This window comes from Branchiostoma lanceolatum, chromosome 9, assembly GCF_035083965.1.
Source record: "Branchiostoma lanceolatum isolate klBraLanc5 chromosome 9, klBraLanc5.hap2, whole genome shotgun sequence".
Classification (NCBI taxonomy): Eukaryota; Metazoa; Chordata; class Leptocardii; order Amphioxiformes; family Branchiostomatidae; genus Branchiostoma; species Branchiostoma lanceolatum.
Window position 1 is genome coordinate 15,389,633 of NC_089730.1, and position 13,199 is coordinate 15,402,831.

At 41.4% G+C, this 13,199-nt stretch overlaps 2 protein-coding genes and 1 long non-coding RNA gene across 3 annotated transcripts in view; 2 read left to right on the plus strand and 1 right to left on the minus strand.

Moving 5' to 3' along the window:
• Positions 1 to 1,628: 1,628 nt before the first annotated feature.
• LOC136442083 (MFS-type efflux pump MSMEG_3705-like) lies at positions 1,629 to 8,716 on the minus strand. Its single transcript, XM_066438708.1, has 10 exons — positions 8,403 to 8,716; positions 7,567 to 7,817; positions 6,876 to 7,031; positions 6,115 to 6,225; positions 5,733 to 5,787; positions 5,342 to 5,449; positions 4,788 to 5,007; positions 4,038 to 4,231; positions 3,285 to 3,567; positions 1,629 to 2,796 (listed from the first exon to the last, which is right to left on the minus strand). The coding sequence occupies exons 2-10, from the start codon at positions 7,785 to 7,787 to the stop codon at positions 2,651 to 2,653; spliced, it is 1,494 nt and encodes a 497-aa protein (XP_066294805.1). The 5' UTR covers positions 7,788 to 7,817; positions 8,403 to 8,716; the 3' UTR covers positions 1,629 to 2,650.
• On the plus strand, positions 2,771 to 5,628 carry LOC136442090 (uncharacterized). Its single transcript, XR_010756959.1, has 2 exons — positions 2,771 to 2,855; positions 3,230 to 5,628. It is a non-coding gene; the product is annotated as an uncharacterized lncRNA (long non-coding RNA).
• Positions 8,717 to 8,940: 224 nt separating the features above from the next.
• The window catches only part of LOC136442085 (WD repeat-containing protein 31-like), a 39,960-nt gene continuing 35,701 nt past the window's right edge, over positions 8,941 to 13,199 (plus strand). Inside the window, exons 1-5 of the mRNA XM_066438710.1 lie at positions 8,941 to 9,106; positions 9,802 to 9,934; positions 11,198 to 11,272; positions 11,769 to 11,916; positions 12,427 to 12,527. Of these exons, the coding sequence (XP_066294807.1) occupies positions 9,066 to 9,106; positions 9,802 to 9,934; positions 11,198 to 11,272; positions 11,769 to 11,916; positions 12,427 to 12,527 (498 nt within the window). The 5' untranslated portion in view covers positions 8,941 to 9,065. The remainder of the gene's footprint in view (positions 9,107 to 9,801; positions 9,935 to 11,197; positions 11,273 to 11,768; positions 11,917 to 12,426; positions 12,528 to 13,199) is intronic.

Genomic DNA, 13,199 nt, shown 5'->3' on the forward strand with positions numbered 1-13,199 from the left:
GATCAAGGTAGGTTGTTCCTAATGTGAGGTGATAATTGGGTGGTGCTGTGCTACTGGGACAAGGAAACACACGTGGTGATATTTGGTTGGCCCTTAGCTCAGGGGACCAGGTAACATAGTTTATCCAATTACAGGTGCTATTTGTCTGTCCGTTTGTTTTTGAGTTGTACACTTATCTAACATTTATAGTAACATACCAGGGTACATAATACCCCCACCCTGAAAAGATATGTCAAAACAGATCTCCAAACCAACGTCCCCCAACATAATGCACTCCCGTATATCCAAACAAGAGAGGTTATAGGCAATGACATTCTTGATACAAACTGTGCATACCTGGGGGTGCTGCACTGTAGAATCTCAAACCCCGTTTTCCAAAGTGGCAGATTTATGTAACCCGGCGGATTAATGTTAATGGATGTTACATCATTTTTTTACAAGTATAGTGAAACCTGTACAAGTAGCATTGACGACGTCTACACAAGAACCATCAATTTGACAACTTATTCTGAATGGAGTTTAAACTGTAAATGCCAACACAAAAATTGGACTTACCCATAGACTTTCTGCAACCTATGATCCACTGCTCTCCGAGTCACGTGTCTCATCTGCATAACGTGACGTCACAGAAGCAGTGGATTGCTCACTCCTTGACAAAGACTGGAGCTGATCAGTCGAAAATTTGGGTAAGTCCAATTTTTGTGTTGGCATTTACAGTTTAAAATCCATTCAGAATGACTTCTACCAACACAGATGAACTTTCAAGTGTTGACAACTTATTGGTGGTCCCTTAGACAATTTTTCTCATTGAGTCATTGACACAAACATTTAGAATATCTCGTCTATAATAACCACCTGTCCACACAGACCAAATTTAGTCAGGTCCCTGAGTGGTCTTATTGGGTAGTTTTGAATTTGTTTGAAAATATAACATGCAATTTTCTTAATGAGAAATAAACTATTCTCCAACTCAAAGAATTGAATCACCCAAATGCCTTGGACACGTGATTTTTACGCAGGTGTTCCGTCAGGACTGGGTTAGATGAGCTTTTATTATGCTTATACAGTTTTCTTCGTTATCACCAGCTGACAATGCTGAATCCACAAAATGGAGCTAAAGGGCAAAGCCTACCCTCTTACCAAAATCATTTGGGAACAGAAAAAAATCAAGACTTTAGCATGTTCAGGGGTCGTGTGGCGTAACGGCATGGTTTTCGGTCCAGAACCCAGCGGTCCCGGGTTCGAATCCCCTGACGCCACCGATCTTATGCCCTTGGGAAAAAGGTACTTAACCTCACTCCATCCAAGTGTAAAAACGGGTATATTATGTGTGAGGGTCACGACATCAGCAATAGCTGCCTGTGTCTCACGTTTACTGTTGCAATTATAATAAAATCAAATCAAATCGATGTTGAGAAAATCAGATAAAGACCAAAAGTTCTGCTACAGTACCAAGGAAACCCACCAGGAGACAAAAAAATTATGAGCGTCTTTTGGGTCACAACACATACCCACATACATGTACATGTACCAAATATCAACACAATCCAGCATAGTAACTCTGTCGAACTTTTGTCAACATACGGTATAATGATCTATAATGCATTTAGACACACAGCCACTAAAGATTGTTGTCATGATGTATTTATTTTTCACATCGTCTCTTTTTTTTCAATATCAGTTGAAAATTATAAGTTGATTTACAGAACCTGGACTTCCATTCTTTATACCAAATGGTACTGGGAAGCAATGCTTCTTTTTCTAATAGCAATTGTTGAATTTTACAATTTGTTGTGTCTGCATTTGGAAATTCTACCATAGTCGATATTGACAGGTGGAGGCCACATATACTTTGCTAAAATGTCGGTGGGTAAGCAAAGTTTTATATGTAATGCAACTCCCCACCTAAATTTACGTGGTTATACATTGTTTAACAACTAACTAGTAAGTTTTTTTTCTTCAGTCACCCAAGTATATAGTAGTTGCTTTGAAAGATAACTTACATCAAACATAATGTTTGAGAGTTAGAGGCATTTTTAAAGAGCTTCCACTTCCACTTACAGAGCAACAAAACATACCCTACATATAATTTCTTCTGTTCTCAATAACTGGGATGCTTTGTAATGTAACATATAGGTAATGTGTATCTTGTAATAATGCATATGAAAATAAAATTAGAGAAAAATAGCTTGAACTCTCCATTGTATTATCAACATTTACACCAGAGCTCTTACTAGTCTTAGTAACTTACGTGTTCATACGAGAATACTTCAATTCAGGGAAATGATTTTTGTTCATTACAGAGCATTGAAGTTTGAAGCAATCGTCACAATAATGATTCATATTAGGATTATATGAACCACTGTACTAGCTATATATTAAAGCCCCCTTCTCACTGGACCCGCGACGCGTTTGCGACCTCGCTGCGTCCTAGATTGAATTTGATTTAGCCTTGACTTTATGTGACAATGGGAATACCATGGTACAAGTATGACTAGAAAAGACAACAAATCACACAAAGCGTAAAAAGATTTGTTTTTTATCGATGAAATTCGTTTAGCACGGTGTCATATCGCTCGGTCGCAGTGAGGTCGCCAACGTGTCACGGGTCAAGTGAGAGGGGGCTTAAGCAGCTTCATCACTAGACTATTCATGTGCGCTGTGCTCCGTAAGACTTCCCAGACTCCTCTGGGTCTTCACCCTGGTTCAGCAACAGCTGTCTCTCCTCCTCCTCCTGTTTGACCTTCTTGATGTCCCTCCGCAGAACCAGCAAGGTCAACACGAACAGCAACGAACCTGTGATATAGAGTATTCTATCATGAGCTTCATGGAGAGATAAACAACAATTGTACAAGGTACAACATATGGAATTTTCTGCTAAATAAACGACAACCATTCTAAAAGACTAGGTAGTAATTTGGGATGAGACTTTTACAATTATTGGTGGAATTTCTAATGTTTAGGCGCTTTTCTATCTATTGTCCCATATCTACGATTCAAATGCACACCTACATAACATGATTGTTCATTGCCTGAGGCACACAAAGGTTAGTCTAAAGACCTGCAAGAGGGGGGGCATGTTCTAAAATTCAACTTCCAGAGTCAAGCTATTTTGCTGTAAAAATTGGAGAAGGTCTAGGGAGTTTCCATGAAAGGGAAGTTGCATTGTGAGGACAATGAAAAATGTACAACCCAGGTGTAAAGAAATGTTGATTTCATACTCAAATAGATGGCCAGGGCAACTGTCAAGTTGGTGTCAATATTGGGAACAAGCACCCACGTACCTGCCACATACAACCCTGGGAACAAGATTGTCAGCGCTGTTCTAAAGCTTGTTGCTTTCCTCAGCGGCGTGACGAGCAGTGGGGAATTCCCTCCGATGTTGGTACTGATGAACAGGTACACGGCAACGGTGGACGTACGGATGTAGGACGGTACGAGCTCTACTACGACAGCCAGCGTCACACCGACCCACATCTCACCAATGATGTTGGAGGGGATGAGGGCCAGGAAGGCGTATGGAGGCTTCAGGTACAGGGCCATGGCTGCAAACGGAGCTGCACATAACTGTGGGGGAGAACAGAGTTAGACAGTATTGTATTGAATAGATTAACTTGAATCACATTATGCAGAGAGGACACATGACTCGCTAAAGTTGCAGAAAGTCTATGGTAAGAGGAATTAAAGATGCCATCTACATCAGGGCTCTACAACCATCCCTCAACAGAGACAGGGGGTGCCATAGACTTTCAGCAACTCACGATCCACTGTCCTATCTGCATAACATGACGTCACAGAATCTGTGAATTGCTCATTCCTTGACAAAGACTGGAGTCAGTCAGTCGAAAATTTGGGTAAGTACAATTTTTGGTGTTGGAAAATACAATACACCTTTGATCCAGAAAGACTGCTAGCAAACTTTCAAGTGAAACACCTGATCCTTACCCGACTGATCATGAATACTCTAGATATGTTGTATAGACAAATGTTACAGAAGAAAAATATTCATAACACCAAGATGTCAAATTTCCCTATACCTGACTCAGGACCAGCACCCAGATCCTCCCCTGGGGTCCCACACGTTTCACCACCCTGTCCGAGATGAACCCCCCGAACAACACGCCAAAACAACCACTAAACAGCGGCACCCAGGACATCCACAACCCCACCTGGGAGTCTTTGTAGTAGTAATCAAAGAACAGCTGGGTGTTGTTACCCCAGATATACCCAGCTGGAAAGGAAAAGAATTGTGCTGCGTTAGAAAAAACATTGTGATAAACATGTAGTATAATTGTGTTTATTTTTTTGTAAACACAGGTTAAGTCAAGCTGGCTACCATGTAGGTGACAGCGACAGGACATTTGGTGTACATGCGATATGACCAGCTGCTGCTGTATCTGTGGAACTGTTATGTAACATGTATGTCAATCATCATCATATGAACAGTATATCATAGAGTGCAACTCCTTGCCATCAAGGGCAGGAGGGGCATCATCACTAGATGCCTTTAGACAAAGCTTGCAGCTAGATGTGCAAAGGTTAGGTGTGATAGGTCCTTCAGACTGTCAGGGTAATTTTGTATAACCAGCTGCTATCTTTGAGAATGGTGTACATGTATAATTATACTATAACATGTATACAGGTACAGACACACAGCATCATCTGGCATACTCTTTACACAGTTGGAGCATGGCATGTTCATCAAATGGCAGTTATACTAATTGAACAATACAGAATGCAGAAACTACATATAAATTGTGCAAAGATGTGAGTAAAGCTTTTCGTACCTGCATTCCTGACTGACCCAGCAATTATCAGCATCATCAATGAGGGGTTGAGGAACGATCTCAGGATGGTCCTCAGCTTCCTCAGGGGAGTCAGGTCGTAGCTCTTGTCATCCTTCTCCTTGTCAGTCATCCTTCTCTCTGGCTCCTTGACAGACAGTAGGATCAACAGGCCCACTACAAAACCTGGGATCCCTGAGATATAGTAGGCCCATCTCCAGCCCTGCGGAAGAAATCTTACCTTAAATTTGTTTTTTAAGAACTAAAAGGCCTAGGGATAGAGGGTCAAGCATTTGAACATCTTTTACATGGAAGATGGATTTTTTTCAATCAACCTGAGACTTCATTTCTAAATCAACACTAAAATGTTTGACAAGCTATCTCCTCTTTGAAAAGTTACATTTGTTGCAGTCTTTGTGTGATATGGTTTGTTTGTAATCCACATGCACATACCTTTCCAACTACTTTTGAAAAGTCTTTAAAGAGGCTGTAGTTACTAGTAGTAGAGTCTTTTGTGCGATAATGTTTGTTAGAAATCTACATGTAATGTTACAAACCTGTCCATTGATGTTAGCCTTTGTGATGTAGTTCCCTATAGCATAGGAAAGGCTGTATCCTGTGTAGATGCCCCAGTTGTAAAACCCCATAGCAGACCCTCGTATTTCCTACACAGAGGATGGGAAATCATACAGCAAAAAAGATTTAAACAACAGAGCAATTTGTGAATGAAAAAGTTCAAATGCTTTTAAGTTTAACTATGGTATAGCAAGAACATAGACCCTTTGTTACTGAAATGTGCTGCTGATTGTAGTTGAACCTGCTGAATGTACACTTACAAGAGTAACCAGTCTCCTGTATCTATTTTTGTTCATGCAACAGTTATGTCAGTTCTTGGGTGTTTTTATAACATAAGACCAGGCATATGAAAACCCTCCATGTTTATCTCACCGCAGGGAAGTAGTCTGCAATGATACTGGCAGCAAAAGGTGTGCATCCCGCCTGCCTGTTGATGTGGAGAGGAAGGAAATATCAGTTAGTGGCACTACAGATGTTTTAAAAAGTGTACAGTTCATTATATCACACTGTGAACTCCAAATACTAATGTTAACATCTTACAGAGAAAGTTGAAACAAGACTGTATGTATATGTGACAAACTCTTTGTACGTAGCTATCATAATCATGGCAGCCTTGCATGTTATACTTATAAAGAAAAAGAAAATTAAAGAAAGATTTTAGAAAAACAAGAAAATGTACTCAGAGAGAGCAGACATGGCAAAGCATAAAACACTATCTTCTTATCTATCAAAAACCACTATCCACAGCACCTACCCTATTCCCAGTGCAAATCTCAACAGCACAACATGCCAATACTCCTGAGCAAACCCTGTAAGTATGGTCACTCCACTCCAGAGCATCAGACATACAACCAGAATGTATTTCCTGCAAAAAAAAAGGTACTAGTAAGGACAGAGATTTAGCACCAAATAAAGGTGAGGCCATCCTTCTTACAGAGATATCTAAAGAAGATGGTCAGTAATACTGTAAATGCATTTAAGTTCGCATGGTTTTTACTTCACGGTAGGAAAAAAATTCACGCTGCAAGTTCAACGCGAAAACCGCGAACATAAAACCACTGCGAACATTTCTGCAATTTCAGTATTTAAGATGGGGTCCTAGCCTTACACTGTTACACATCGCTGTCAGGGCCTGATTGGGCCTGACCAACTTGGAAGGGCTGCTAGAAGAATGATTTAGTCAGGCTAGGGCCATATTGTACATGTTAATGGATGCTAATTTACATGTACAAACATCAGGTCATAATAGTTCACAGTAACCTCATGATCATGGCAGTTGAATTCCTACATCTATCAAATATAAGCCTGAAAACATGATTAGCTACTCTCCAAGCAGAGGTCAGGTTTCAGCTTGGTGTGACGTCTTTTTAGGAGTTTTTGGGGGCTTTTCTATTTTGTCATTTTTTTGTATGCCAGCCAAACAAAAAAAAGAAAACCCAACAAAGCCAAAAATCTAGACGTCTTAAACTAGTTGGACCCTAACCTCTGCTTAGAGAGTAATGATGAGCTGTTCACCTGTTCCAGATGTCAGCTATGAAGCCCAGTATCACCCCAGTGATGGTGTAAACTATAGTGAAGGCCGGTCCCACCAGCACCTGATACTGTTCACCACTGCCGTTATAGTCCCACAGACAGTACTGGGTACCGTTAGGGTTGGTCAGATTGGTGCAGCTGGGGGAAATGGCAATAGAAAAGATATGTCAATTTTAAAATAATGGACAGACCTTTCCTGCATTCAGTTACATGCTGGACTTTGACTTTCTTTGGGATCCACAATTAGCTTACAATATGAATGTAGCTATTCTTCCTGTGGTCCTAAAATTCTATTAGCTAGCAGGGTATCTTCTGGACGCCCTACACTACATGTAAGAACCTAGGCGCCCTCCTTTTACAGGGGACACAAATTAAACAGGATGCCCTGCTTCCCTGGTACTTACATATACAGGTAAATAAATGTACACTGCGACTGCAACTTGTACTAGCCTGGATGCCAGCCCAACAATATTTATGATTTATCTAATATCTTTTTTCAGGGTGTAACTCAGGGGGCTTGTAATAGAATTTCCTTGGTTGCTTGTTGGCCCTAGAGCTGACGAATTGGCCTGTGTAGGTCCTAAGTAGCTGGAAACAGTAGCATCCAGGCTACTTGCTTAACTTATCTCAAAAGGAAGGAAACTTAAAGCAGAGGTAACCAAATACAAATTACCTGAACTCATGTTCCACTTTCTTGCAAGTGACGTTCCCAGTAAAGGTGACAGTACTATTTTCCAGACATCCCATGTCTCCGAAGTGGATGTCCTGTGCCATGGGTGCGCTGGTGGTGGCCAGGATGTACCGGTCTAACTGGTTCAGCAGATATGTGACCAGCAGAACACACAGAACGTACAGGGGGTAACCCTCTGAACGGAACAGCTGCAACAGGTTCATGGCTGTTCTTCCTTTTCAGTACCACGCTCTCTGAAATTAAGGCACTATATATAAAAGGGATGTCCCTGTAACATTATCTCCATAAAACTGGTAGCAGCCTCAGAGTTGACCTCCTGGTTCTTATTAGTTGGTAACTGGGAGAACCTGGTTCAAATCTGGGGAAGGGCTCCTGGTTGGAGCTGCATTGGGGTTGCTAAAATTGGGGTCCCATGATCAAGTACATTGGCACCTTGAGCAAATTAAAAGGCACGACAACTGCCTCAGTCTGATAGGTACGTAATGTTACTGGCTGTACTTAAGATGAATATACAACATTCTCACTGGCCACAACTTGAGTATAACAAGAAGGTTTATAACAAGTACTAATGCTTATAACAATGTTTACTGGCCACAACTTGAATATCTGTTCTGTGGGTCTCATGACTACATACATGTAACGTTAATCAGTTACTTCACTTCGACTGATAAGAAAGTTTACATTTTTATGTAACAGGGTCTGAATTGCATAATAGAAGCAATTTTAACCTAAGTCACAACGTTTCTAAAAAGCAACGTTGACCACTAGTATATAACTCGCATTGCAATGGTATGAACGTTTAAATAGGTTTGACTTACCTTAAGGGTACAAAACCAGTAAGGAGCTCGCAACAAAACTATGGACAGGATCACAAGACTCGCACGTGTCCTGAATATAGGTGTACAGTTACCTATTTAGGTTTTCCCGTCCCTATAATTAATTAAACTCTCCTCTCTTAGCTAGACCCGGATGTTTCTCTACTCCAAACGTATCTTGCAGTACTCCTCTCATAACAGTTGGACTAAGGTTCTCCACGAAACGATTTTTACAGCGTAAGTCGGCAGCTAAGCTAACAGGGAGAAACCTGCAAGTCCGGACTGTTGATCTTGTGACTATGACAGTTCACCTCTGGGGTCAACGACCCCATATTACCTAATGTGGACTAATACACTGTTATTTGGGGAGATATTCCTTATAAACCACATGTCGACAAACAAGCTGATTTTTAAACTCTATGTTGTCTACTAAAAAATATTTTTTGGTATCTTTTAGATATGTTTTGAATATTTTATACCCATATTACAGTGAAAATAACAATTGCCATGATCTGACAACCCCATTTGATAGTGGTACTGTCTATGTCCAACCCGGAAGTATTTATTTGGCGGCATACTTGATCAGAAAATTGGCCATGGAAACGCCGAGTGGACGTTGCAGAGGGAACAGACGTGTTTTCTGACCGTGTAAGATGACAGAAAGGAATGGGGAAGAGCCACAGTAAGGACAGGCGGGCGAGAGCGAGGTGAGATGGTTTGAGAAAGAGCAGACCAATTCTTGTAGCGTCATACCGTTGTTGTTTTTACGTAAACTATATATATTTTATATGCCCAGCTATGTGTCGACTGCATGTTGCAACATCATGAACATGTTGGCGCACTGGACTAGGACAGTGATAACTAAGTTTTGGCATACACTTTAAATTTGACTAAAGATCTGCTAATGCTATCTATCTAGCCTTATACAGGGGCTTTTCATTGACATTTTACTAGTAATTGCTTGTTATAATAATGTCATTCACACTTCCGAGTACGCATGCGTTGCGACAGAAAAGATGTCAAAGGTGAAGGCCCCTGATCTGAGACATAAACAAAACCTGTCTCGTCACCCACTATTGCTGTCGCAGCACATGCGCCAGCTCACGAATCCAAGGCACATACCACAAGACTAAAAAAAGGTCTGGACCGGTTAGACTGGTCAGTAGTAAGTGGCGCTTGAACCACACTGTTACAGCAGTTTCAGAACGCAACTATGAAGACTGTAACCATATGCATAAGATGGCCAAACTGAAGATAGAAAAAAACATAAACGGTGTGATAGAAACATTCTCACTATATAGTCTTGGACACCCTGATATCTAAACCATGGAGTACTGATAGCATTGTTACATGTACGTAGTTCCAAGAAGAAGAAAGAAACAATTTATTGTTTTATCAACAGCTCCCAGAAGCCGTCCCAGGACGGTATCGTGACAATGAGCGGGAGTAAGCAGCTGCCCCCGGCACACAGTGATGCCGTCACCTGTCTGGCACCCGTCAGGCCCGGCTTGTGTCTCACCGGCAGCAGTGACAAGGTTGGACTTACTAGTACTTAGCCTGGAGTCCGGCCTTCTTTAAGCTTTAGTCCGCTACCCAAGCTCCGCTCCCCACCAAGAAGACTGGGCGCCATTACCATTCAAACGGTTGGGGATGATGTCACGTAATCAGCTAACTCAAGTGGCTCGCACTGGGGGCGGTTACTCAGCCGATTGGATGACTCCGCCGTGCGGTAGTCCAATCACCATGCAGTATATTTCACGTGACCAACTGTTTTGCTCTTGGCAGGGTGCGAAATACCTGGTTGCACGTTGCACAGTGCAACAAGATTTCGGTTGGTGCAAGTTAATTCCAAACCCAGGTAGCGCAGTGTGCAACCTTATATTTTGAGCCAAAGATTTCAATCAGAGCCCTGGAAGCTCACAAAAACACAGTGTCACTCTCATAAAATTCGGTAAATCTTCAATTGAAATAAAGAAATCAACACTTTTTCGTTTTAAACCATCCAAAACTCTTCATAGATTGTGGAATTTGAGCTGAAAAAGACAAAACCACACTGCCCTCAGCTAAACAGGATGTTGTTAGGTCAATGGGAACACAATACTATCTAATATATATTTTGAAATGTTAGTAGTATTATACGCTACATACGAGCTTGATTTGAAGAAATCGGTGAATGTTGCTGGAGCAACCTGAAATTTGGATGTGCAACCTAGCATTTGCCCTTGGTTGCAACATGGGCAACCTGGCTCAAAAAAGTATTTCGCACCCTGTCTTGGTGGGGAGCAAAGCTTGGTTAGCGGATTAAAGCTAAGAAGGCTGGACTCCAGGCCAGGACTTACTTACTTTACATGTTATAATTATACATGGGCTTAAACTTTTATCCAAGACACGGACTGAGGCTATTCAATCTTCAGCAGCTATTCTGACTGGCCGGCTCCCTTCTGACTCAAGTCAAGTGACATGGACTGCCCTTAAATTTGACAAGAGGGCCAAGACTAAATGGATAGCCTCCTACAGTATGTGCCTGTCACAAGTTAAGACGATCATACCACCTTGGGTGAGGGAGCCTGCTAAACTTGCTAGAATGGCACCCGGGCTACTTACAATAAGTTACATATACATATAGTAGGTCAATGATGCAATATCTTGCCTGGTATTGTTAACATTTTGAACTATATCTTGGACTTTCTAAAACTGGACATTTTAGCCATAAAGTGGAAACATAATACTGGTTCATCACTTTTTCATCATTGAGAAGTAGAGTGTTTTAGAGGTTTTGTTTGCCGTGTGTATTGCAGACAGTGGTTCTGTATGACTGGACTCAAGGTGCCGTCAAAAGAAGATGGAGTGGGCACACCAGGGAGGTTACAAAGGTTGGACATCTTCCCTTCATTCTGATAATGCTAGCTAAAAGCTCTGAAATTGAAAAGCAGAATATACAGAGTCATGCAGAAACAGAAACAGTGATGCCACTCAAGATAGACCAGCAACCGAAGTTGTTTTATTGTATTTCGTAATTGTTGAAGTACATGTAGATCAATTGAAATACGAGTGGTCGCTGTATGTTTTCCTTTGGTGTATTCCATGACTGGTAGGAAAATGGATATCAGTAGATAAGATTGCTTATCAATATCTAAATGAGAAGATCAAAATTATTAATTACTAATTAGAATGTAAATTAATATTTTGCTAAACACATGCTTTTTGACTACCATGAAAATAATTGCTTGGGGTATAATGTTGTTCTATGCTGTTCTGTAATTCAGTTGCTGTTAAGTTGGTAAATCTATATAGTCGGAAACTTGGATGATGATGATATGAAAATAATGATATTTATTGCATATTGATATAGATGTTTGGGTTTGGCAGGTAGCATACAGTGCAGGACTGGATGTTGCATTCAGCGCTTCACGTGACAAGACTGTTCTAATGTGGAAACTCAGCAACATAGACACAACCCCCATCAGAGCCTTCAGAGGGCACACTATGGTGGTTATGGGGATCACAATGAATCCAGGTTTGTTGAAGAATATTTGTTGTTTGTTTATTACCCTGACGATGATTGTTAAAATGTGCGTGCTGTTTTGAATGCATGGCAGTGTACCTACCTACCTACCCACCTAGTCCCTTGACCTCCGGGTCGTTGGGGGAACAAGGTGTTATTTCCCTGTACTTTGACAGTTGTCTTTGCAGTTAGTACAAGTGCAGCAATGCCACCTAGCAGCAATGTACTGTGATGCATGCAGACAACTTTTTGCATGTCTCATGCACTGCTCATAGCTAGGTCTGTCATGCAAGTAGAACAGTCTCCTGGCTCCCGAACCCAGATATCTGCCAGTCCACAGGCCGCATACCTTAACCACTAGGCTAAAAGGTCTAGACCAGTTAGACTGGTCAGTTGGAGTTGCTTGAACCCCACTGTTACACTGCTAAGGAGGCTATGAATACCCCTAGACTGTAAAACTGGTGATCAAAAATCAACCTAATTTTGAGACTGTCTTTGCTCTATTTGTGCCTATTATTTCAGACAATACTCAGGTGTGTACAGGGTCCAGAGACAACTCCTTAAGAATGTGGGACGTGGAGACAGGTGCTTGTCTGATGGAGAACTCAGTTCCAAGGAACTTGGTAAGTCTTGAAGGGTTCAGCCCATTCTTTTGCTTGTAAGAAAAATCAACTGTCCTCACTGTACATTCCTGGCTGCGATCCCAACTTAGACTACTTCAGTCAAACCTGGATTCAGCAGCCAAGGGACTGAGGCAAATGGTTGCTGAGGACAGGGTGGGGTTAACTATGTAAAAATGGACGGAACTGTCTAAGGTACCGTACCTTGCATAGTCCAGTGCCTAGCGGCCCTGCCTCTGAAACTAGAAGTCCCAAGTTCGATTCCGGCTGTGACGCTTACTTGACATGCACATTACCGGAAAGGGTTGCAGTCCTTAGGACGGGACGTTAAGCCATGGTCCACTGTTCATTGTACTTGTCAAAAAGAGCTCTATAGAGGGTGATTTCCTTGGTACAATGAACCTGTAAATACTGTACATAATATTATTATGTAGTGTCTGCCTTCTCTGTCACAAACAGTACATTTGTACTAGTGGAAGAATAGCACTTCTGTGAGCTAAACTGGATTGATATCACCTCCACTGTTTTAATGTATCTTGTGACTGGAGGTGGTTGCTTGTGCTAGATCACAGTAGGTGGTTGACTAGGTTTGACTGTACTACTGTCAGTCTAATACAGACAAGGACATTGTACTAGTACTGTTACAAGTTTAGAAAACAATTCTAAATATTCAGA

Coding starts and splice junctions, on each gene's coding strand:
- LOC136442083 (XM_066438708.1), bottom strand. CDS start 7,787: ATGAACCTGTTGCAGCTGTTCCGTTCAGAGGGTTACCCCCTGTACGTT. Junction 5,450..5,732: donor TTGCAGACTACTTCCCTGCG/GTGAGATAAACA, acceptor TCCTCTGTGTAG/GAAATACGAGGGTCTGCTAT. Junction 2,797..3,284: donor CCCAGGGTTGTATGTGGCAG/GTACGTGGGTGC, acceptor TCTATATCACAG/GTTCGTTGCTGTTCGTGTTG.